This window comes from Neodiprion virginianus, chromosome 5 (genome assembly GCF_021901495.1).
Source record: "Neodiprion virginianus isolate iyNeoVirg1 chromosome 5, iyNeoVirg1.1, whole genome shotgun sequence".
Lineage (NCBI taxonomy): Eukaryota > Metazoa > Arthropoda > Insecta > Hymenoptera > Diprionidae > Neodiprion > Neodiprion virginianus.
The window spans coordinates 31,044,370-31,065,202 of record NC_060881.1 but is presented as its reverse complement, the minus strand read 5'-3'; the positions used below and the strand labels follow the sequence as shown (position 1 = coordinate 31,065,202).

At 41.3% G+C, this 20,833-nt stretch overlaps 3 protein-coding genes across 11 annotated transcripts; 2 read left to right on the top strand and 1 right to left on the bottom strand.

The window, feature by feature from the left end:
• Window positions 1-1,142: 1,142 nt before the first annotated feature.
• On the bottom strand, window positions 1,143-2,501 carry LOC124304312 (60S ribosomal protein L23). Its single transcript, XM_046762340.1, has 4 exons — window positions 2,431-2,501; window positions 2,056-2,139; window positions 1,658-1,786; window positions 1,143-1,390 (listed from the first exon to the last, which is right to left on the bottom strand). The coding sequence occupies exons 1-4, from the start codon at window positions 2,441-2,443 to the stop codon at window positions 1,194-1,196; spliced, it is 423 nt and encodes a 140-aa protein (XP_046618296.1). The 5' UTR covers window positions 2,444-2,501; the 3' UTR covers window positions 1,143-1,193.
• Window positions 2,502-3,172: 671 nt separating this feature from the next.
• On the top strand, window positions 3,173-6,164 carry LOC124304311 (metaxin-2). Of its 3 annotated transcripts, none has more exons than XM_046762338.1 (3): window positions 3,173-3,345; window positions 3,694-4,273; window positions 4,964-6,164. In XM_046762338.1, the coding sequence occupies exons 1-3, from the start codon at window positions 3,300-3,302 to the stop codon at window positions 5,142-5,144; spliced, it is 807 nt and encodes a 268-aa protein (XP_046618294.1). In that variant the 5' UTR covers window positions 3,173-3,299; the 3' UTR covers window positions 5,145-6,164. The 3 variants fall into 3 exon arrangements, with proteins under 3 accessions (XP_046618294.1, XP_046618293.1, XP_046618295.1); XM_046762337.1 differs by lacking the exon at window positions 4,964-6,164 and adding an exon at window positions 4,422-4,955; XM_046762339.1 differs by having other exon boundaries at window positions 3,177-3,345; window positions 4,979-6,164.
• Window positions 6,165-7,661: 1,497 nt separating this feature from the next.
• LOC124304308 (cAMP-regulated phosphoprotein 21) lies at window positions 7,662-20,759 on the top strand. Of its 7 annotated transcripts, none has more exons than XM_046762328.1 (15): window positions 7,662-7,911; window positions 14,232-14,411; window positions 14,610-14,720; window positions 14,878-15,130; window positions 15,217-15,487; window positions 15,596-16,069; window positions 16,175-16,784; window positions 16,896-17,062; window positions 17,174-18,096; window positions 18,511-18,696; window positions 18,856-19,033; window positions 19,098-19,300; window positions 19,408-19,581; window positions 19,696-19,849; window positions 20,007-20,759. In XM_046762328.1, exons 4-15 carry the CDS (start codon window positions 14,897-14,899, stop codon window positions 20,171-20,173), a joined length of 3,741 nt encoding a protein of 1,246 aa, XP_046618284.1. In that variant the 5' UTR covers window positions 7,662-7,911; window positions 14,232-14,411; window positions 14,610-14,720; window positions 14,878-14,896; the 3' UTR covers window positions 20,174-20,759. The 7 variants fall into 7 exon arrangements, with proteins under 7 accessions (XP_046618284.1, XP_046618288.1, XP_046618286.1 ...); XM_046762330.1 differs by lacking the exon at window positions 7,662-7,911 and adding an exon at window positions 11,910-12,122; XM_046762333.1 differs by lacking the exon at window positions 7,662-7,911 and adding an exon at window positions 13,232-13,570 and having other exon boundaries at window positions 18,880-19,033.
• Window positions 20,760-20,833: the final 74 nt, after the last annotated feature.

The window sequence follows — 20,833 nt, the reverse complement described above, 5'->3', positions numbered from 1 at the left end:
AACTTAGAAATATTTCGAGGTCCACATGGAACAAAAAAACTTGGTAGTTGTTACAAAAAAAGTAGTTCAATAAATGAAAAGCTGCGAAAAAAGTGGGATGCTGAGCGTCGCAGCGTGAATTGAACAGTTAAAGATAACAAAAATTCGAACCCAGACGCTTATTTTTGCTTTCCAAATCATTCTATCCCGAAACCCTTTTTCGAGGATTTGAAACCAGTTAAAGGAGTAGCTGTAGGAATGATTGTATTCCTGTTACAATCATGTAAGTGTCCACAAAAATATCGACTAATCCAGTTTTAAATTCTCTACCATTTTACAGATCTACGACAAATTGAAAGACAATCTCAGTTCCCATGAAGTTCTCTGGGATCTGTGAAATGGTTTTTTTTCCAAGAATTACTTATTCGAGCGGGCAATTTATCCTGATAATAGCGCACTGGAAGAAGTTGATCGGATAGGTAATTTTCGACAAATGATATTTGAATTTACCTGCCACAGAAATGCAGTCACTAAGGTTCATGCCTCACGGCAGCTGTGCATAAGCTTGGTGAAAGACAGTATGAGAATTTACCACAAAGCTTTTTTTAACTATGAGACAGAGGTGGGCAACTCCTCGCGTTCCCAGTGCGCTAAATTCGATGAGCTCCATAAACTTGTTACCCGAATCAGAAAGTCCTCTATCCTTTTGTTAAACATTTTTTAGTGTAGTTCGCGACTTCGGCGTTCTAAAATTGTTTTTGTTGGGATCGAACCGATCACGCAGGTGATTCTCGTCCTTCGGCTGTTCCCCCGTAATAGTCGTTGACAGGATAAAGTGCGCCAATTGCCCACTCCTGCTATAGGGGAAGTTTACGATAGATCAACACTAAATGTAATTCTGAATTCATGCCAATGATGTATTTTCAAAAAATACTTACTTGTACGGCAGTTCAAGATCTTGAGTAAGGATGGTGAAATACTAGATCTCATGAATTTTAATGGAAAAATCTTGCAATGTAGTCATGTTCTAACGACAAACTTATTGTTTTCAGAAAAATAGACTAAATCTTAATCTAAACAGAAAGCACCTGATAGCATGACAATCATTTTACTATTCGTGACATTATACAAACGTATTAAACAGTAAATAAGTAAAGTACCGATGACGAGTCCAAATTGGTATTTATTGAGTCAACGGTATACAAGGTGTTATTTTAGGCGATGCTGCTGGCATTGGAGGCGATTCTTGGCCACAAATCGGCGCACTCTTTAGCTACTGGGCCAGTGATGGCTGAGCCTTTCATTTCACCTTTATTATTCACAATAACACCTGCGTTGTCTTCGAAGTATATGAATACCCCATCCTTCCTCCGGAAAGGCTTACGCTGGCGGATCACCACGGCAAGCATAACTGCAATAAAAAAAAATTATTTTTTACTCCATCATAAAGTCAAATTTTCACGCAAATCTTTCAAGCCAATAGTATCCATGTATACAAAGACACAGCACGACTAAACGTGAATGAAAAGTGTTCACCTAACCTAAAACAGACACTTGTAGAACTTGGAACATGCGTTGAATTGGGCAACAGCATGGCTTTTCAGTCGACTTTCATGATAACGAAAACAACTGAACATTGTCAGACGAATATATTAAGCCAGTATCGAGTTAAACGAACCTTTCTTTCTGAGTTCGGGCTTTCCCTTCTTAACAGTGGCAACAATCATGTCACCGGACCCTGCAGCAGGCAGTCTGTTGAGACGTCCCTTCACTCCTTGTACTGCGATTACATACAAATTCTTGGCCCCTTAAAAAGATATATCGATTAGATTAAACAAGAGACACAACAGATAGTGGCATGAGCGCAGCAAATCTTAATATGTGCATCTCATCGTGTACGCGCAGAGATCAATATGAGTGGTGCATCACGAACAGGATGAACTGCGTATAATTTCATCAAGTATGAACATATCGGAAAAAGAAGTATGTGAAGAATGAAGAATGATGATATGGACGAATGGTTGGAATAAGAACGTGGACACGCATAGTATTGACTTACGATTTGGACTAACTCACCCGTGTTGTCAGCACAATTGATAACTGCGCCAACAGGTAGACCCAGAGATATCCTGAATTTCGCTCCGGCGGAACCACCACGTCCTGAAACAGAAATATTAAAGTTGATAAACATCCATGAGGATCGCGTGGTCTCCGTTTGTTAGGTTATTCCCGTGTTCCCGAGCAGGACGTACGTCGCGTCGTATCGTGTTGTCGACAGGCGGCAAGTATTTATCACGCATCTTATTTCATCGTAAGGCACAAATAACGTTAAATATACGTTTCGCATGACGCACACGTATCTTCCACGTTCGCTAAACACTCAAACGCGGTACGTCTCGCTCGGAAACGGCCGATTATTACGGATTTATTTCGGCCCAAACTCGGGCTCACCTCTTTTCGACATCTTGCTTCGTTTGAAAAAGGAAGTCTGGGGTGCTCGATCGCTACTGCAGACCCCGGATCCAACTCTTGACGCGCATCATTTACACGCAGCTGAATACCAGCTGGTCAAAATTCGTACAAACGCGATGTCCCCAACACTCGTGGATCAGAAGATTGTGGATACATAAGGGGCTGAAAAATCATTGAGGTTTATTCTATCACCTTTACTTGATAATTAGAGGACTGGGTTAAGCTTATTGAAAATTTTCGTGGCATGATTCTCGAGTACTTAATTTGATCCGTCAGCGGCCGTTCTGACATATCTAATTTTTGAAATAGCGCTGTGATCGATTAGTGTGCGGTGTGCGTATATAAATTTTCTCTAAATCGACTGTTTTCAGAATAAATCCTCAATTCGCAACAATTCATAAAGATGTTTTCAAAATTTTACGAAACACTGGTCAGGAAAACAAAGGACCCTCTGCTCGGGGAGCATGTTATACAGACATTTGTCTCCGCCGTGGATTGCGAAGAGGTTATCGAACGTCAGCTTGGTCCTATCCCGACTTTTCGATTACAGAACACATTTTTCATTATAGCAGGATGACTCTCTAGCATCGACGCAGGGGTGCATGGCTATCTGCGGCGAAAAATATCTGGATATTCACGGTAATTTTAGTAAACAAACTGCATTATCACCTTCCGGTAGAATTTCAAAAATGCCCACATCTAACGAATACTTCGACCGCTCGATTCAGCAACTCGATAGCTCGACCTGCCGCAGACTCACGTCTCTTCTGCAGTTTGAAGCCCGCTTTTACTTAGTTGACTAAATTAATAAACGGAGTAAGTTCATCGCCGTCAAAATAATTGTCATAATGCCAGACGTTCTACTCTCAGATACGATAGCGATGGAGTTAGGAGGTAACTTTCAAACACTAATCGTAACCTCTTGAGATCTTACGCGTGCTTCGACTCTACCCTAACCTAACCTAACTTGACTCAGGTTATCTTTCAGAACAACGTTGCAACTTTATCGTGGCAGAATCTGTATTTAACACGACGAACCTTAACTCTTGTAAAATATGACGTATATGTAATCAAACCTAGTCAAACTTTACTCAAATCCAGTATATCAATTCCCCGTTGCAACCTAACCTAGCCTTGGTAACAGAAACTGACCTAACCGTAACCTAACATAACCTTATGTAATCCTGTTTGAACCCCTCAGAAATTATCTATGAATTTTGCTCTCCGACTATTTACTCTTAGCTCAAGAGCCTTGGCCGCAGCCGATAAAATTGTATCAGCCATATGAGGTCGAGCAAATCCTGCTCCCTGACAATGCAAACTGCCTGGCGGTCCAAGCGTACTTAAAAATGTGCGGTCTGGAGTTCCAAATTGAACCGAGAAGCAATGCGGAGTACATGTCTCCCTCAGGAAGAGTCCCTTTTATTCAATGTGGGGCTTTTCTTGTATCGGAGTTCGACCCGATCGTGTCTTTCATCAGCAGCAAGGGTTCTAGTCTTTCTGGAGAGCTTGGGGCAACTGATAAGGCTGACATGCGAGCCTACATATCGCTTGTTAATAATGTGCTAGTTAATGCTGAACAGTATGTTTGCTGGGTAGATCACGCCACCTTGATTTCAGTCACCAAGCCCAGGCACGGCAGTGTCTATCCTTGGCCTCTCAATCATCTTCTTAACTGGCAAAAGCAAAATCAGATTACAAAGAAACTGAATGTCTTGGGCTGGTACAATAAAAGTCTTGATGAGGTATTCGGTGAGGTCAAAAACTGCTGCACAGCACTTGCCGAAAGGCTTGAAGGAAAAACTTACTTCTTTGGTGATGAGTGAGTATCTGACTTATATTTTTTACATTCAGCTGATACGGAATATAAATACTTCGTGGCAATCATAAAAATGATTGGAAGTACAAAAAAGATGCGAGATAATTGATATTTAAGACCAACCCTAAATTACAATTCTTTTTCCCCCAAGGCCAACTGAATTGGATGCTTTAGTGTATGGCCACATTCATGCCCTAACCACCACACCCTTCCTTCCCTCTGTCTGCGGAATGTCTGCAACAATAGGCAGATTCCAGCAGCTCATTGAACACTGTCGATTGGTGAACACTCTTTATTTCAAAAAGGAATCAGATATTTCTGTAGGCCAAGTGTATCTGCATGATACCATGTCCCAAGATTCATTTTGCAACTCTACCGGATCCCTTGAATCCCTTTTCCCTCTCACAGAAGATTCATTCGCCATGTTGAAAGTGAATGAAAAGAATGATTCCTTGGAAGAAACCTGCCATCTAGATTTAAAAGAATTTGTAATTGGTTAAAATCTTGGTAGTTTGATAGTCAATTTTTATTCTCACCAATTGTCAAATGTACCGATATTGTTTAAGACATGCGGTAGACCTTTAGAGCTTTATTATAAACTACTATCTACAAGTACGTGCAATAAAGTTTTATGCACTTTCAGGTCCTTCAAATTTCTTTCATATTTTAACTTACAACAACGTTTAAGATAAGATCTCGAAATTATAGCAGTCCAAATGAACTGGATGCTCTGGCCTTTGGACACATCTTCACCATCCTTACGACACCACTGCCTAACAATTCATTGGCTAACATCGTCAAGAGCTATCCGACCTTGGTCAACTTGTGTAAGCGAATCGAGGCCAGGTACTTCCAACGCACAGAGGACGACTAAATTCAGTCGATCAAGCCTCATGAGATGGGTGGCCTGTTGTAATCCTCAAGACTAAAATCTCCCCTACTCTTGAAAATTGAGAGATGGAAGATAAGTTGAATGAAAATGAAACAAAAAGTCAGGATTTCTCTGCTGAAACAGAACAAAAATCAATCCCTGGTTGTAAGAAATCCGTTTTACCGGTTTTCATTCGCATTTCAGAATTAATTTTTTCAAAATTAATAAAGTTGCAGTTAGATTAAAACGGGCCATACTGTAAATTAGTGAATTTGGTTATAGTGTACTATAACCACACTGGCAAACGCTGCGAAGAAATATTGTTCAAATATAGTGGAAAGATTCGTGAAAATGTCTGAGAAGCAATTTAACACAAAGTTAATCCTCTCTGCATTTATGCAATTCAAGGTACATTTTACCGATCGAAATTTGTTCATTTTACACGGTTGGTTAAATTTCTCATTTTCTCCGACCATAGAATGAACGTTGATCGGTCAAATGCACCCTGAATTGCATAAATGCAGGCGGATTCATCCTGGGTTAAATTTCCCATGAACCATTTTTATGAATTCTCCCAGTATGATAGATTTGTATATAGTAGGTACAATAGTACAGGGCTACTCCAAGACTACTTTCTTTCTAGTTGGGATAACCTTGAAATAAGTAATCGACGCTGTGCATTTGTAATTATTGATTAGTCATCATCCTGATATAAGTAGTGCTGTTTGATTATTATAATTACCATATAGTTTGTACAAATCGTTATTACGAGACTACGTCTGTTACCTTTATTTATTTTTTTAGAGTGAGAATCTTTTTTTTAATTATTTTCCGTTTTGCTTATCGATTTGTTTGTCAACTGATACTGTTTCCTGACATCTTGAATGGAAACCCGCCGTACGATATAAATGAATTATATATAATTAAAAAAAAAAATGGGTGCCTGAGATTGCAGAAATGGTATCAACGTCAACTTGATAATAATGTATAGATATGCCAATAAACAGCCAAATATCAAACGAACCTATCAAAAACTGACGTTTCTCTTCCAGCCTTTAACCATTGTTGTGAACAAAGCAAAGCGTTCCTTTGTTTCATCCAACGCCCGTGGGATTTGCAAAATAATTTTTCGATATTTGAGAAAAATCGTACGATATCTATTGTGATCAGAATTCTTCACATCTCACGTTTGTCTTTGGAACATTAGTAAATACATCGATACAATCAAAACCTTTCGTTGCTATGAACATTACAGCAAAAATATGAGTAGCAAAAATCGTATCAAGAAAATTCGACTCTATTAAATCTGTACAAAAAAGTTCCGAGCAGTGATGTCAGAGCTAGCGTGTAAATGGTCTTAACGAGCTTACGATTCTGTTCCTGTTGATTCATCGCAGAAAAAGGATAAAACGGTTTATTGTTGCTACGCACGCAACAGAATAACGGCGATAGACTGAATCATCGCAAATTTAAAGGCGAAGTGCAGACTGTAAATTTAAACACAATAGCCATAAGTGTCTTACTATGGGCTACCTTGGTTTTAGCCGTTGTTTGAATTAAAAACAAAAACTCAACGAAAATCTCGCTCCATCGAATCTTCCCGAAGGAATATCTTCACCCCTCAAATCATAGTATACCATTATATTTTCATGTACTCACAAACGAATGGTAAATCCGCCTGGGTATAGGCAATTAGCATTACTTTTTTACAACGAACACTTGCATGTTCAGAAACAAATTTACCCGTGTTGTGCAGATAGAAAAACAGCCAGTTAATGTGCGTCGAGATTGAAGCCTGCACCAGCCGCTCGACCATTGGAAGAGAAAAAGTATAGAGTTAATAGCCGCGATTATAAACGGAAACTTTATACAATTGATAATTAGCCAAGTACTACGCATGTATGTATTATGTACAAGAAATTAAGTTCGGATGATTGCGGCTCGGTTTTCAACATCGGGGTTCGTGATTTCCGGAGTCGGTCACTCGGTCACTCGGTGAGGCGCCTACTACCACCGTAATCTCCAGGGGGAAGTAGGTCGTTCCCATGGCAACACGGGGTGCATCGGCACCACGACCCCTCAGCCTCGCTCCTGCAATCCCGAAAAGGAGTCGCAGAAGGACGAAAAAGTGACTGGCAGAGGTGGGAACGGGGAGAATGCGTCCTCTTTCTCTTTGTACACGGCGCATGCTGCGTCAAATATCAATTACGCTCCTGTTCCTGTGCATACAAAATGGCGGACGCGGTGTTCTGTATCACGAGAATGCGATTGTTTAGCATTGCCATTACTAACGCTGCTGTCGTTATTACCGAATATGCAGGCACGCATTTCGGTGATTTAGCGTAATAGCGCATGTGTATCCAGGCTACCGCTGCAGCAGCAGCAGCGGCACCTCGTCGTCGCCGCGTTTTTCGCTCAAGGGACCTTGCGGGTAGGGGTGAAATGAAAATTGCGGAGGGCGCGCAGGCGCAAATAACTCGGTGCGACTCGTCTTCGGTCCTCGCGCAGTATCACGAAGACACGGGCACGAGGAGGACGTCGCGTTTGCCCCCGCGTGCAGTAACGTCCGACTCCTCTGAGATCCTCCGATAGCGGTACAGCACGCCTCCTTCATCCGTCGTAATAACGCTTTGCGCACAGACCACACGTACTTTGAGCCGAAGCCTCTTCAGGTTCCCTTCTCTCCTTTTCATCGTTGAAAAGACTGCAACCTGCGATGCGACGAAAAACTGCGAAGGCGACGTAGATCTCAGCCGATCATGAGGCCCAAGTAAGCAATCCGCGGGAGACGGGACTTCTGCGTCTCATAAAAACAACCCCCCGTCGAGTCTCGGACTATCGATATATGCGAGCTTGAAGCATCGAAACGCGGGTGTGCAAAATAACGCGGTGTATTTGCAATAAACTAGGACAAAGTTTATGCCCGCGGATCGAAAGGACGGATTGAAACTCATGCCAACGAGTTCTTCGGTCAGTGGAGACGCGCCTGCGCGACCCTGACCTGCGCTTTTCTGTCTTATACTTCCGGTTCCTTTTCATCTTCACCATTAAGAGACCACGAATCACCCTAGCCAAATTTAGTGTCTAGTACCCTCATTCCTCCTTTTCCTTGCGGTCTTCACTGCATCATCTTAACGCGGGCTCTTTAACTCCGCTGTGCATACAAAAAAAAACAGATATTTCGATTCCTTTGTGTAGCTCAATTTCTGAAGGTTTGATGCAATAACACTTCAGGATATCGGGATACCTTACTGCGAATTCATAAGTGATCTTCTCCGAATTTCATCTGTAGGAACATATAGATATAAAAATTTTGTTGCTAAAATATGTATACGTATGTATCCTTGTTTAAGAAATTGAGACAGAATCCCATCTAAATTTGCAGTAAGGTATGAAGCTTGGTACGGGAACGTAAATCAAACATTACGATAATTATGAGAAAAAATTAACTGATTGCATGTCACGGGGCACGGTTTTTATGAGTTCCAAATATCAATGTGTGTATATGCACGTACGTTTAATAGAAACGTCAGAACAGTTGTTAAGATAATTTTGACACTAATCTGCACAATTAATTTCCACTTGTATCATACTAGTTAAACGGTATAATATTCTTTTCAATAGATTTATAAGTAGCCTAATAATTACGTATAAGGAGATGCTGTACAGATTTCGTAATAATCGACACTTTGCATGATCGTTGGTAAATTATATTTTGTATGCTTTATTCTTTGAGCAGTTATTGTTATTCAATTTTTTTTTCACTTCAAAAGTGTTTATTAATTTTCTAAACAGCCTTGATTTTACCTCCCTCTGTAGGTTTTCTCTCTCGATATTCCAACAGATCGAACGTAGATTTTGTTAAAATTCAAGTAGTGTAAAATTTTTTTTAAATTGTAAGAACAGTGCGCAATATTGTTTCTGTTTTGGAATACATTGCTGCAGCATGAAAATTTTTGTAACTATATTAGAACACAAGTCAAAACGTGTACGTGCGTTATTGAATTTTCCATTGTCCTCGGGGTTGCCAAGGGGAAATTGACAAAAGTTACGATCAAAGTTTCACATTACCTAAAACGATTTCAAGGATAGAATTTATAGTTATTATGGAGAAACAAGTACATTTTCGTTTCTGAATCAATGAATCATCACTCATGTATATTTCTCCGTTGGGTGCGTGTATCCACAGCGTGAACTTGGGACTTGGGTAATAGTCTTTCGAATGAGATACGAGTTAACATCCACTAATCACTTCTCATTTTTTCCGGAAACTCACGGTCACGCTTTTTCTACCAGCTGCGCGCGTCGCTTGCTTTATTTCAAGTCGGATGGCGATTGGCTAACTTAAATTTGCTGACATTTAAATTTGAAGATAACAGCCTCCAACATTCCATCGCCGGTTCTCATAAAGTGTATGCACAGTCATGTTCATCAAAGCATTGGGCTTCTGGCTAACATATTTTCGATCCGAAACAAAATGCGTATTCGATTCTGTACGAATTCTGTGACTATGTCCGGCGATGCGGCCGACGTGAGAGATTGGGAGTCATTGTCACATAAGTTGTATGGAATCGAACTCGCGTTTTGTTTCGAACTGAAAACAAGTTATCCGCAAGCCCAAGGCATTAATAAACATTACTGTACATACATACATCCATCAGATAAATTCCGCAACACTCTGTATCACGTCTGTTCACCCAGCCATGGATAGATTACGTATACAAAATAACCTTTAATGACACCATGATATAGGGTGTTTGATCATGGGGTCACATGACCGATTCAAGAGTTTTTACGAGAATTCATCTAATTCTTTCGTATAATCATGAACCGATTTGTAATTTCTCGTGAAATGTTGGTGCTAACGTCGGTAAGTGCGCTGTGGTTAGCTCGGACTGTACAAATGTCGCATACATTTTTCATCTATTTATTACGCCGCGAGACGGGCTTTGAGGTTATATTCTGCCGATTATTCGATTACTAATTAATATGATGAAATATCGGTGTTAGCTCGGCCATATCACTAAACATTTCTAATCAAATCGATAGTTCCCGAATAAATAAGATGAATTCCTTTAAAAAAACTCTTAAATCGCTCACGTGACATCACGCTCCAAACGCCTTGAGCCATGCCCGCGTTTTGGACAGCGAACATCGGCGCCGAGGAGGCGAGAACGGTTCAATCAATTCCTTCTTAGACATCGGGTCAATCTCCGCGGAATGACGAGGACAACGGCGGCACAGAGCCGCAGGTGGAACTCGAGGTGATGCCGAGGCTGAAATTAGCCGTAGCTGACGTCGCGAAACACCGGACGTCGCGCGAATGGAGAAAGAGAGAGAGAGAGAAAGAATTCACTCAGTTTTAAACCGGCACTGTTATGTACAAAGTTTGGCATTCACGATGATTGACGACGTCGAACGTTAATTAGGCAAATCAATGAATTCTACTTAGAGAAGTATTTCGACCGATATAAATCTCAGAATCGGTGGAACGTATGAAAATATTTGAAAATTCGCTCATACTATTACATTGCTACGTTGAAAAAGTATTCCTCAGAGAAATAGCTCATAGCTAATGAGAATAGTACTACAGTTCGTTGTATAAGGGATCTATAATTAATGCACTAGCTGCGCAAATTTGTCATATTTGTCGGTAACACGATAATCGCCTCTCAGGATGAAATATATTTCACTGACGAACGTTATTATCGTTCATATCTACCGAATACTGGTTGATAAATTGTATGCTCGAATTTCGTTTTACGATTTAGCGTCAAATATTGCACTAGCAAATAGATGCCACCTCGTGTCATTTATCGCCAACATTACATTGAATGTGTGCGTTTATCCCTAATATTACACCAATATAATTAACCGTATGAGTTTGAACGGCACAAGTCAAACCATCGGAATTAAGTACGGATAGACTGTTCTGTGTCTTCTACAAAACAAACTTTGCACTCAAAATGGAATCCGCTTTGAATTACTTGTTCGAAAATGTTTAACCCTATTGCGTATGGTAATTAAAATGGCTGTCATGATTCGGTACCTGTTCAGACCAATACAAAGATAGGTGCATTTTATCCCCAGTTGTCAAAAAAAGTGCAGAAAGCATGGTCTGTAACTGTTATTGCATTCTGCTGCAAACAGTTGGATATCGAAAATTAATAAGTCAACTGCATCCCTTATACCAGTAACAAGTCACTCAAATACGATATCGAAAGTACATACATATGTGCTTGATATTACAGGCACTTCAGCGTTTACGTACTTCAAATTCTATCTGAAGTCCTCGACGAGCTAATTTGTTTCTCGCGAAACAACAACAGAGCCTCGTTTTGGAAACGTGAATAATCACAAGCTTCGCTAATATTGTATAACATCAATAATCCCGGCTGCGGGTATGACCAACACAATCGTTCCACGAACAACGATTAGTATATATATATATACTCTACATAATAGAGGGTGGTAGTGAATCACGCGACATTGATGAAAAACGGTGGAAAATAGTTGTCGCCTGGTTGCGGTGGTGGGATTTTCGTCGAACGGCGTCGTCGTGACCTTGGGCCATTGATATACGCTGTTATACTCAGCCCTTGGATCCGTGGCAACTAGCCGGTCTCATACATGCAGGTGTATAACGCCCGTGCGCCCGGTATCAGTGGTGGTTTGGTGTCCGTCGTCGACGCCGTCGTCAACGACGAAATAATCCGCTACACATCGGCTCCCGCGGTTACGTATATAATACCTTGCATACGCCTAACGCGTTCACAATATAGATACACGTACGATTGGATGCGTCGTCCCGTCGCGTCGTACCGCGTCATTCGTGCATATGTAATTCAGCTATTAAGCGATTTTTACGGTGTATTATTAGAGGAGAAACGCGAACTCGTACGTAGAGTGCCTTGTATAAATACCCAGGGGATCTCGAGAAGCTGTAGCGTACCTATCATGTGAATAGTTACGTTTTAGAGCGTACGTATGAAATTGGGAATATAATATTATATCACGTGACAAAAGGAACGGCGCCGCGGCGGGTTGAAATGCGCGGTCTACAAAATAATATAACGGAATAAATTCACCACGGATAAAATGATGTTGTTAAGTTTGTTCGATTAATCGAATAATTGTTTTCATAGCTTATAACGTTCGTTAGCTCGGCGGCATTACGCGCGCGTACCAGGTAGAGGTGAGCTCTGTATATATTTATAGATTTACAAGCGATATCGCGCCGATGGTGAAGATTATTCTTAGAACGTCTTAAAATATATCCCTGCTTTCAAACTTATCGAACGAATCGCCCAAAATATATTACGCCGACGCACAGTCGTCCTACAGGAAGTTATTATTTACATTGTCAATGCAATTTGCATAACCATATGCCAGTTTTGCATACCCCCTCCTTTACGCAATTAATACATAAAATCTTGGTCACACACTTCACGCTTATTATAGGTAGGTATAATACGGGTGCATTTTACAAAGGCTGCAGTCACGTCTCCGTAGGTGTATCTGTTATGCATACCGTGTAGGACTATATTCAAGTGTAAATAAATGTTGTAATAAATATAAATACAGATTCATTCATGGTAGCGACGTGCCGCCGCCAGGTCGTGGTATTTTGTTTTCGAAGAACGTGAGAAAAACTTCTTCGACGATTGATATTCTATTCGTAGACTGACGTAAGATTATATACCGAGAATTTCTGGTTTTCCCAATCCACGAGGTTGAAACAGTGGTATGAACGCGTTAAGTTACCCCCTATCTAGCGGTGATGATACCTGTCATGAAATAAAAAAAACAATCATGAAAGAGAACTACTTATCGGATCTTCAACCCTAATGACTGTTACCGAAACCTATTGTGACGCGATGTTCAGTACGTATTCTGATGAAATTTCGTTGCAAGCGGCTGCTCCATCCAATACACGCGATTCGTGGACGTAAATTGTCGATAAAATCCATGGAAACTATACAAGGAGCACGAACTCAAACGGATGTATTAACAAAACTTGTCACAGTAATTGTTTACATTAGGTATATTTTTTCTACCACTAGCGTCGCCAGTGTTCCTGTTGTGCCGAAGTGTCATTGGATTCAGGGATGCTCACGATCGACTAGTTGATAATCTTACAATGTGATTCGTAGAAAGCTTTCTCCCTTCACTGTCTTCGGTGCATACGGAACATCAGTGCCATCATATCTCAGGCAGCTATTTGTTTACATGGAGCTCGTGTTCATTGTGTAGTCTCCATGATAAAAACAATCCGCTTGCTACAAGTATAGTCGCAAAACAAGACGAAGCTTGCTATTTCGAAGTGTTAATATGCGGTGGTGTGAGTGAGGAATCTCCGGTGGTCATTTCGATGCGCGGACGTGACAGAAACGATCCAATCATACCGTGTTTTCGATCTTGTAAACTACGTAAGGCTTTTTGTATTTAACTGGAATTCTTAAGACTCAACGTAATTGTCGATGTGTCGAGCATCGATTAAATTCGAATGCCCATCACTTTATAGCATTTGCGTGACATAACCTAAAATTTTCTGCTTTGGCTCTGTGTCATCGAGTCAAATGTGAACACAATATACGCTGACAGGATCGAGGTTTCAGACTAGTTATCGACTCAATTTTCGTCTGCATGATGCATTGTTTTACCGGTTTCACTAGCAAATAATTAGCATCGAAGATCGCCTTCGATTTTCAATTTTTCTCCCCCCTCCCTTCTTCACCGCCACCCGAATTCTGATTCACAACTAATATATATTTCAATATAAATTCATTCTGCAATTTGCAATTTCCCATATTATTGAGTTATGCATGCTCTTCAATTGTGCATGTGCAGAACATAAATAACGCTGATCCGATGTTTAGATCTTAAAGCGCGAGACTATGTTGGAATGCGCTAATTCACTACAATAAATAACTTTCGACATTGAGAAAAAGTTCTATTTGTTCTAACCATCATTTCTTTTCCTTTTTACCAACAACTATAATTACTACTGTTACACACAACATGTTGTGATGATTTATGGTAATTCGAAGAAAAAAGATGTCAAATATTTCAAAAATAAATTTCTTTCAGAGCGTTTTAAAAAATGCTGAATAGTGCTAACGAGGAAGATTGGCCAGCGGTCTTGCAGTACCCATGCCCGCCAGCCATACGACCATAGCGGGCATCTGCCTCTGTGAATTCTGTACTTACCATTCTGCGAAATCCCATCTTAATAAATGACATAGAAAATAAATGAGCAGAGAATGAAGAGTGAGTTGAACTGTTTTGTTTATAAACTATCCGTACTCTCACAAACATTATAACACGTTGTGAAACAATAGGGAGAATAATTATTCATTGTCAATCAGAATATCTAAAAATTGATCTCATCTTTTCAATAAGAAAACGTCTCCTCTTAGTTACTTCAAACTGATTTAGTAACCTTTTATTGTGTTTCTTTTCCTGCAGGTGAACTTGTGCAACGGTGGAGATATTTATTAGCAGCTTATGCAGGATTAGCGGCTTTGGCCTTCGACTATCTCGATTACCAAAGCTGCTGACGTTTTTCCACAACCTTAAGTAAGCAAATCTCCTTATCACCGTTTTTCTGCAGTGAAAAATCTAGCATCCACAATCTTTACTCTAATCGAGATCTGGGATTTTCATTTTCTGTTTACAAAGTCTCTGCATTAACAATCTCTTTCAGCTAAATTTTTGAATCCATGATATTTTACAGATTTAGATGTCCTGGGATTATGCCCTCTCTTCCATACTCAAGGCACGAACCCCTCGTTAGTGCAAAGTTGAGTAAATCAGTCCCAAATATGATAGGCGGGACGACAAATATTGCCAACGAATCCTGCCCCACATCCACGTCTTCGTCCTTGCTGTCAGTCTCCATTTCTAGTTCAACTCCAATCTCTACCCCCGCAGTTTCCACCGTTGCCTCCGATAAATTGGAACATCTGCATAAGACTCAGCGAAACAGGGTAAATAATTCTTCAGGCTTATCGTTTCGAACTTTTCACCTGTGTCTAATTAAAATAACAACTGTAATAATAATTAATCCCCACAGTCTCACGCCAAAATAAAGCTTCTAGTCAGAAGTCACGCGATGAGAGAGTCGACTTCACCCCCTAGAGAACCTAATGGTCTGCAGCCTGCGCAGGACGCAGAGAAGATCACAGCCAGGAACTCATCGACAAGTCCTGGCAGGCCGAAACCACTTAATAACAACAACGAACCAATTCTCGACGGCAATATACCAAGGTTGACAAGCGATGTTGAAACAAAAATTAAGGATTCCCACCCTGTCTCTCAGACCTGCCCAAACTCTACACGAAATGGTACCGACCATTTATTTTCTTTACCAATATTCATGAAACATGAAGTTTATGCTTTACGTAATGGAAAAAGGATCAGAATCTGTTCTCTAATCGCACGTTTATGTACAGGGCAACTTGGCTCCCCAGAAGCACTCCCGTCAAAGAACACCACGCCTGTTGTCGACGCGATTAAAACAGGCGCCAAAAGTCCGACCGAAGTTGGGAACTACAGTAGCTGTGGGTCGAACACTTCTCCTGGTCTTCTACAGACTTCGTCATTTTCCAATTCACAGCAGACCTCAAAGTCGAACCATGGACTGCAACACTCGCCCAGGAGCACAAATCTGGCTCAGCAAATGCACAGCAATGAGAGGAACAGGGGGGACCAAACAAAGTCCAACTCTACCTCATCATTGTCATTCACCTGCAATGTTCCCTGTTCTAATCAGTGTGGAAACAGCAGCAACAACAACAACAACAATAACAACAACACCAACAACAACAATACCCTCTCTGTTAGCAGACCGGGGTCTAGGCACAAAATGCGACATCGCAATGCTTCACAAGGCAGCTTCGAAGCTACTTCACCCAGTATTTCACGAGGTTTGTTGTGTTTTCGTGTCCACCAAATTCCTTGATTGGTATGCCTCGATACCTTCTGCGTTTCCTTTGCCGCAAAAAATGATCAAATCCCTTACCGTTTTACAGACAGCAGCACAGAGCTATACACCGATAGCACGGGCATAGACTTGGAGCAGTTCATAGGCGATACGTTAAATCGGAATCAAAAGGACCGCACAGTTCTGCTCCGGATCGAACGTGAGCTTGTCGATTTTGCTCGAGACAGACAGAGAGTGTGTCATAAATTCCCCAACATGTCATCGTACAACCGGATGCTTGTACATCGCGTTGCCGCGTACTTTGGCATGGAGCACAATGTCGACCAAACTGGCCTCTGCGTCGTTGTTACGAGGACGAAGAATACCAGGATCCCGGACACGAGGTTCAAGGAGAGCATTAGGGACGATATCGTCCTCAACGAGGAACCGAAACGCAGCATATTGAAGAGAGACTCGAACTCCTTTGAGGAGAGTTTCAACTTCAAGTCACCGGATCGTTTCATAGCAGACTATTGCAGGCGCAGTAAAAGTTTCGAGGAACGAGAGGAAGAGTACGAAAGAGCAAGACGCAGGATATTCAAAGACAGCAGTGTCGAAAGCACTGAGGCAGCATCCTGGCCATGGTCGTCTGCTGAGAGTTCGGACGCACTCCCCAAACCCAGGATGTCTCACACTTTGATCTCTGATCACCGCAACAGGTAAAAACATTTTACAACTGTGTCATACAGGTATCTAAAGTTGCGTGAGGATTTATCGGAACTTCATTGAAATTCGTTAAGATTGATAAGGATTTTATTTCGGTCTTCCAGACAACCAATGCTCCTAAAGGTGGAGTCCTTTCACGAAAATGGATCCCAGCGCCGACCCTCGGTCCCAAAGTCTTATAGCTTTGGCGGATATGCTGCAGGAGGCATGCTCTCGAGAGATAACAGCATCACTTCCACACGAAGCGCCGGTGCCCGACTTACTAAACAAGGTTGATGCACCATGTTATTCATCTCTTTTAAAAATGTCACCTTCGGAGAAATTCGCAAATATCACTATCTAAATAATTTGGTGAATAAACGAGTATTTCGGGACATTTCAGATTCAGGAACGAGTACCTGCTCGCGTTTGAGTCCGTCCAGTAGTGGTTACAAATCCCAGAGTCAGCGAAGCGATGCGACAATATCCCCCTCGCCATCGCCTTCACCAGTGATGCCTGCAGGACAGAGCCATTCCCAAATATCAGGTCAGGAGCCGGTGCCCTCGAGTCCTAACGGAAACGGGCAGCAGACCGTCATCTGGGCAGTTACCGACATAGCGAGTGTTCCGGTGGGCAGCGTGATAATAGATCCTCAAACCAACCTGACGTATAAGAACTCAGACGGCTCTGTGTATCGTTTCGATCCTGAAAATCCGCCGCAAATATTCCCGGATCGTGATCGAAGGGAGAAAAGAGTATCTGGAGAAACTGAAGAGGAGGAGCAGGAGGAGGAGGAGGAAGAGGAACTGCCGGTAATCGAAAAAAATTGTTTCCCTCCTCAAAAAATTACGGAGCAACACAAAAGGCGTGCGAGACATGAAAAGAATAGCAGTCAGGAAGCTGCGATGTTCACCAATTCTGCAACCTCACCGAATCCCCCATTTGATACAACGACCACTCAGGTATCTCAACAACTTCCTGTCCCACGAGCGCAGCAACAACAAAGAAACGGGGGACAACATACTCTAGTCAAAAATTATGCCCCACACGTTTACACTCATGGGCCACAAATCCACCCTCAAACTCCCTATGCGAGCTACGTGTCTCCCAGCTCACAGGCGAACAATCAGGGCGTTTATCTGATGCATGCTAGACCCTCATCAGCTATAACGATATCCCCTTACCAACCATCCACCCAAATTCGCGTCGAGGGAAGCCCGCAGGTAACCGAACGCGGAGATATGATATGCTGCAATCAAAATCCCATGATCGCGAGTTACCAGATTCCAGGAATGCAGCCTGGGATTCCTCCACAACCTTACGAGGTGAGAAAAGCCAGGAATTTCAAAGTGAATCTTTGACACCGTCGAACCTCGAATAAAAAAGTTTGATGGAAAAGAATCATCTGCTTTTCATACGTGTGTAAAGTAGAGTTTAAAAATATTGAGACCATATTTTTTCATTACCTTTAAAAATGATAATCACGAAAGTTATATGGAATTGAATTTAGCTGTTTTTGATACGGATAAATATATTTTAGCATGGGTGACATGATACCCTTTTTCAACCTGTTGTCTCTGCTACAATTTTGTTTCAAATTAAAGAAAAATTGTATCCGAATCACTTTTCACTGAACTACGGCAATATGATATGAAAGGAAGAAAAATTCCATGAAACTTTCCCTTTTCAAATCGTGATAATTCGGTCTTCAATAAAATATGCTTGTTTAACTGTTTCAGGAGGTTGCTGAACTCTCTGGTTCATTTATTGGCATGAATTTATATGACCAGAGGGGAGCCGGCGACGGCCAGCCTGTTGCTGTGACTTCACAACCTTACCAGCATTCACCACAAACTCAAAATCCTGTGCATCGCACGCAGCCTGGCTCCCCTGCCTGCTGGCAATCGCATACTAGTCAAATTCCAGTGAGTATGAGTCTTTGGCAATTACGAAAAAACAAAAACTACTCGGCCTTGGAAAATGTTTCAGAAAAATTTTCAGGTATCGAAGTAAATAATCATATCGACCAACTTGATTTGCTCTTATTATGTAAATCATCTTTTTCTTCTATTTTCCGATCATAGTTACGTGGTAATAACTTGATACAGGTACAACCAGCGATGTATTTTGTACCTCCGTCACCAGCGGGTATCTCAAATGGTCCAACTCCTGTCGACGCAAGGCAACACCTCCAGAGATTCGCAGCTGCTTATTCCTACAATCACCCTAGTGGTGTGCCTACGCCGACAAATCAGGCTGCTTGTGAGTAATGATTAAAATTTCGTCAACTTTTCTATCGTATAATTAATGAAATCTATTTTTGCAGCTAGTTACGTCGGCGGGTATCCAACACCGACGATACCGGCCATGCCTGTAATTCCTGGTATGCAGTCACCTCAGACAGAGTTTTCTTATCAACCTACGACGCATGTAATACCAACCTATTATAACACCGGACAAGCCAGCATGCAACCCACCCCTATGATATACGGGGTCCCAACGCCACCGAACACGCCTTCGAACAGTCAGGTATTTTCATAACATCAAATTGCTCGAGTGGAATTACTTGAAAAGTTTTGGTAGCACAGAATGAGTTATACCCTCGATTTCTTGCTACTTTAAATTCGTAATTACAGATGTCCAGTGTAGCCCCTCTGATGTACGTCAACTCGAACGGCTATCCACCCTCAGCTTTGATAGCGGGTAGTACATTTGGGCATCAAGTTGGAGGGGGCGGTGGACAGTCGGCATCTTCCTACATGGGTGCATCACTCGTTCCAAATGTCATGTTGCGGCAGACAATTCCTGCGGTGGGTTCAGAAAAAAGAGAAAACGCATGAATATACACTAAACCGGTTACTGTAAAGTTTTATTTCTATCGAAGGGGCGGTAGGGTGATATACGACATTGCACGATGTTCACAGGTTAGCGGAATAAGAGCCTCCACGCAGTCTAGTCTTCAAAGAACAAGCAGATCACCCGATGCTGGACAGGAAATATTTGGGGTTGGTGGAAGGGACAGGAATCCACAACCCCAATATCAAATGCCGTTATGCCAAGGCGTTCACATCGTTCAAGGTAAGTAACGCAAATTACCTTCAAGTCTGCTCTGCACTTTTACATATGAAAAATATAAATTTGTACGCTACATTCGAATTTACATACGTTTATCGTCTTTGTGCCTTCTTTTTCCACACTCTTTGAACAATCCGCTTTGCCTCGGTGCAATTCTCAGGTGTCCCTGGTAATCCCAGGCTCCAATATGCGCCTGCACCATCTCCGCTTTCTTCACAAGGATGCCCCCGACCTTATCTACCGCCGTCCTACACCGCAAGCACCTCGAACGAAGGAGCAAGAAATCCAGTTGACAATAGAAGCCAAAAACCGCGAAAGCACAGGTAGTAAAGCTCTGTAATGTGACGTGTAAATATAGGTAAGCTTATCAACGGCGTATCATAAGAATTTGGTTTCATTCAAGTTTTTTTTCTCTAATTTTATGTTCTTTCCATTTTTAAAAAAATTTTCTGGTACATGTAGACTCGATAGAACAAAACTCGATCTAAAACGACGATAATTGATGATTATAAACTATGTACAATTTTATCTCCGCAACGTTTTCAGACCACGTACGACATGATTCCGTTAAATGAACTTGACTGCATTTTCATTAATCATTCATCAACGAAAATAAGTAAAAGTGAATAGCAGGCATCCCTATAATGCTGGATTTGATCACAGCCTGAAAATTCAATTATACGTCGTACGAAATAACGAGAATCTACCTGATAAACAGGACGCAGATGAAAAAATAGCAAAATAGTACGAACAAAGAAAGAAAGGAAGTGAGGAAACCGTTCGAGGATATAGCGTTATTTTACAAAATAAAGAATTACATATACATACATATAGAAAGCAAGGTAAACACAAAACTTGCGGCACAACTAACGAAAACCTACCTTAAATATATTCTAGATTGAAAAAAAAAACACGTATGAAAAAAATTCCTATGATATCCGCATTATTATTATTACTGTTAATATTATATTTTTTATTGTATGTGTC

Excerpts from the sequence above, each read along its gene's own strand:
- LOC124304312 (XM_046762340.1), bottom strand. Across the intron at positions 1,787-2,055 it reads CAATTGTGCTGACAACACGG|GGGCCAAGAATTTGTATGTA; the intron begins GTGAGTTAGTCC and ends TATCTTTTTAAG. Across the intron at positions 1,391-1,657 it reads GCCCGAACTCAGAAAGAAAG|TTATGCTTGCCGTGGTGATC; the intron begins GTTCGTTTAACT and ends TTTTTATTGCAG.
- LOC124304311 (XM_046762337.1), top strand. The coding sequence starts at position 3,300 with ATGCCAGACGTTCTACTCTCAGATACGATAGCGATGGAGTTAGGAG. Across the intron at positions 3,346-3,693 it reads GATAGCGATGGAGTTAGGAG|CTCAAGAGCCTTGGCCGCAG; the intron begins GTAACTTTCAAA and ends ATTTACTCTTAG. Across the intron at positions 4,274-4,421 it reads ACTTACTTCTTTGGTGATGA|GCCAACTGAATTGGATGCTT; the intron begins GTGAGTATCTGA and ends TTTTCCCCCAAG.
- LOC124304308 (XM_046762332.1), top strand. The coding sequence starts at position 14,897 with ATGCCCTCTCTTCCATACTCAAGGCACGAACCCCTCGTTAGTGCAAAG. Across the intron at positions 16,785-16,895 it reads ATCTCTGATCACCGCAACAG|ACAACCAATGCTCCTAAAGG; the intron begins GTAAAAACATTT and ends TCGGTCTTCCAG. Across the intron at positions 19,582-19,695 it reads TGCGGCAGACAATTCCTGCG|GTTAGCGGAATAAGAGCCTC; the intron begins GTGGGTTCAGAA and ends CGATGTTCACAG.